At 62.3% G+C, this 3,561-nt stretch overlaps 1 protein-coding gene across 1 annotated transcript in view; it reads right to left on the bottom strand.

Annotated features, from left to right (window-relative positions):
- Brsk2 (BR serine/threonine kinase 2) overlaps positions 1–3,561 on the bottom strand; it is a 40,559-nt gene that overhangs the window by 4,844 nt on the left and 32,154 nt on the right. Inside the window, exons 16-19 of the mRNA XM_033764043.1 lie at positions 3,436–3,484; positions 1,151–1,274; positions 295–475; positions 138–227 (exon numbers count right to left, since the gene is read on the bottom strand). Coding sequence (XP_033619934.1) covers positions 138–227; positions 295–475; positions 1,151–1,274; positions 3,436–3,484 — 444 coding nt within the window. The remainder of the gene's footprint in view (positions 1–137; positions 228–294; positions 476–1,150; positions 1,275–3,435; positions 3,485–3,561) is intronic.

The raw sequence follows: 3,561 nt of genomic DNA, 5'->3' as shown, positions 1-3,561 counted from the left end.
CCTTTCAGGGTGCTGCGGCCGCCGCGCCAGGGCCCTTCTCCCTGAGGGTGAGCCGCAGCTGGGCAGGGGGCGCCGCCCTGGTCCTCACACCTGCTGGCCGCCACTGGTTAGCGCGAGAGCCGCGAGCCCCGCCTCACCTGACAAGTGCTGGGCTGACGGCTGGTCGTGGGGACTCAGCAGCTGGGCTTGGATGGTCTCCACCACTCTCTTGAAGCGGCGGCTGGGGCCTGGGTGAGACAAGGGTCAGGACCTGGCCTTGGGCTGCCCAGCACCTCCCCTGCAGCCTGGACTCACCTGAGAGCAGGGTGAAGGTGACAGAGTAGATGCCATTCTCCTTCTGCGCCTCGCCGCCCTCCGTGTATGTGATGTCCACTTGAAACTTGACGGGCTTCTGGAACACAGCTGGGCCGCCTGTGGCCTTGTACTCGGCCCGGAAACTGGTCTGGGAGATGACGCTGTGGCTGAGGCTGGGAATCTGCGGATTGTGCAGGCAAGTGAGCTGGGAGCCAGCCCTGCCATGGTCCCGCTCCTGAGCGGGGTGAAGATACCCATGGGAGCCTGCAGCCCAGCTAGGGTGGGAACAGGGTGCCATGGCCGCATTTAGATGGGTGTAACTCAAAGGCCTGGGGTGGGGACCCCACTGGTCTCCTCGAGTCCTGGCCCACCTCGAGTCCGGTGCCCACCTCGGGTGTGAGTTAAAATGGCAGAAAACAGATGGATCCCCTGGTACAGGGTCTGTATAGGCCAGACAGATGGAGGGCACAAGGCAAGGGCAGTCCAGGCTGGGGACAGGCTCAGGCTCCCCAGCTCCAGAGAACCTAAGGGCAGCCCGAGGGACCCAGGCAGTGTCCAATAGGCAAGGCCACCCTAGCGGGGGGCAGTAGGGATGGGCTGTACTGGCTGGAGTGGTCTATATTTGCCCCCCACCCAGACCTGAGCCCAGGTCCCACTTACAGAGACCCTGGGCTCTGCAGGATGAAGATGGGCATGGAAGCAGCTCAGAGCCTCTGGAGTCCAGAGGCTGTCCCCTCCCACCCCACAGCCAGCCCCTCACACCTCATCTGAGGCCACCAGGCCCCCAGCAACCTAGCAGGCACATCTAGGAAGGAAGGCTCAGGGACAGCAGGTGCCAGGCGTGTGCAGGGCTCACCGACAGGAAGGCGTGCACAATGTCAGCCTTGATGGAGCTCAGGGGCTTGTCCTTGATGACCACAAAGATCTGCTCCTCCTTCTCCAGGTTAATGAAGTTCCCAAACCAGGACTTCTTGGCCAGCCTGGGGTGGAACAGAGGCTGTGGTGACCATGGGGGTTCTGACACTGACCCCTAACCCCACTCCCTGACCCACCCCACTCACCCCATCATCATGAACTCCCACTGTGTAACCATCTTTCAACGCCTCAGCACCCCAACCCTGACCCTGAGCATCCTTCCACATCCCAAACTCCACCACTTACCCTTGCTGACCCAAGGTCCCCACCCCTAACACAGGGCCCCAACCCTGGTCCCGCTGCTCCAAGCGCCCAGCCTTCAACTCCCTCCAAGCTGTGGGGGTGGGGAGGAGGGGCTATAGCAGGTGCCCAGGCCCCATCCCTCTGTCTAAGTCCCTACATTTTGAAGTGGCCTGCTCTGCCCCACCCTGGGTGTCCCCTCATACATGGTATGCATGGGCCAAATGCTCTGCAGAACATGGTGCACGCCCCTCTCACCTGGAGGGGTGTCCTGGGGTCAGGGACACAAAAAGGGAGGGCCTGCCCAGAGCTCCCCACAGCCCTGTCCCAGGGACTGGCTACAGGACACCATGGCTGCCACCTTCCTGCTGTCCAGCCCATTCCTCACTCCATGCCCATCTGTGGCCTGCTCTTTACCACAGAGCTGGACATGGAGGGACAGATCCCTCCTGGCTTGGTCTCCCTGGCGGGGCTGCGACCCTGGCATGGTGGGCCTGACCTGCTTCCAACAAGGAGGACTCTGTAAAGCTGTTCACGGCCTGCCCTGTCAGCTCACAAGGTCCCAGCCAGCCCAAGCCCTCGGACGCCTTGACGGCTCTTCCTCAGCCTGGCCAATGCTGTGCTCAGCCCGCAATCCCCAAAGCATCTGCCCACACCACCAGAGGCGACTTCAGCCCGTCCCGTTGCACAATGCCAGGGAGGGCCTGGGTCCCCACACCACCACGTGGACTGTCAGGGTTCTGCAGGTACCTGTCCACAGAGGCAGGGACCATGGCAGGTGCAGGCCAGGGCCATCAGGTGGCAGCAAAGGTGGAGGTCTGTTCCTAATCCTTCCTGGAGCTGCCTTCTGGCCCCACCCACCCCTCTGTTCCTGGCACTGCCACATCCAGAACACAGGCTCCCGCCCCAACTGTGCCCAGTCCCAGGGGCTGGGGCTCAGATGCACCGAGGCATTTCACGGAGCAGGCAGCTGTCTGGAAAACACAGACAAGGATTCTGATGCCCTCTCCCTGACAATGACAGGGAACGTAGCACCCCAACTCCCTGCCCTGCTGGCCAGCAATGTGACTTCGAAGAGGCTATGATTGGAGGCCCCTGCAGTTTACGGCAGCGCAATCCATGCTGGAGCTCGAGTCCATGTGGCTGGGCGCAGGCTGTAGCCAGGGTGGCCGCAGAGGCTGGGTAACCACAGCACTTGGTTGGGTTCAGAGCATCAGTGACTTGCAGGATTGGCCTCATCTACCTGAGAAGGACCTGGCGTCCTCTGGAGTCACTGTCCCTCCTACCTCACGCCAGCAGCGACTTCAAGAGTGTTCCAACAGACTGAGAATAGCACGCGAGGGCAGCACCCTCATCAGCAGGGGCAGCATACAACCAGAGGTCCTTGCTGAGAGCCAGTGATGTGGGCAAGGCGCCCAGTCTTGCTCCAAGCCTGGTGCTGCCACTGCAGTGCATGGCCCGGGGCTTACGCAGCATTATCACATGCACGCCGGCAGGGACCACGACAGAGCCCGCTGTGCCGTGTGCTTCATGGGCATCTTCCCTTCGATGCTGTCACCCAGGGCCACGCCAGCAGGGGCTGCAGGGCTGCCATCTCAGTTCTGTCCTCCAAGGAGGAACTTCCAGTGTGGTGCCTGCCTTGCCTGCCCATTCCACCCACACCAGGCCTCTGCCAGGCCCCACCCCACTGGGCCCTCAGCATGGGGGACTTCTTCACCAGACTCAGTGCCCTGCAGCTCCCACGCTGCTCTGCTTCAGCTGACCTGGGCTCCCCGAGCTGCGGGCTCTGAACAGAGCGGGCTCCTCCCCTCTGGCCTTGCCTGACACTGGGTTCTCAGGCTCTTAGATTCCCAGGGCTGAGACAGACCTTTGCAGTGGGACCAGCGATAAGCAGGGCTCCTGGAGAAGCACCCCAAGGTGCCTGCCCCTCTCTAGGAAGGGACCCCATGTGCCCACACCAGGCAGCCTAGCACAGAGATCACTTACTCTGGGGAGGACTCAGGGGTCAGGTTGGACATCTCCTCGGGTGTCGGAACTGTCACGAGAAGGACACGGAGAAGGCAGTGACCTCTCTGACCTGAGCTGGGAGCCCTTGGCCCCCACACTCACCAC

The sequence above is a fragment of the Fukomys damarensis genome, unplaced genomic scaffold (assembly GCF_012274545.1).
Source record: "Fukomys damarensis isolate Sample0158 unplaced genomic scaffold, DMR_v1.0_HiC HiC_scaffold_16, whole genome shotgun sequence".
Classification (NCBI taxonomy): Eukaryota; Metazoa; Chordata; class Mammalia; order Rodentia; family Bathyergidae; genus Fukomys; species Fukomys damarensis.
This window is presented reverse-complemented; position numbering and strand designations above follow the sequence as displayed.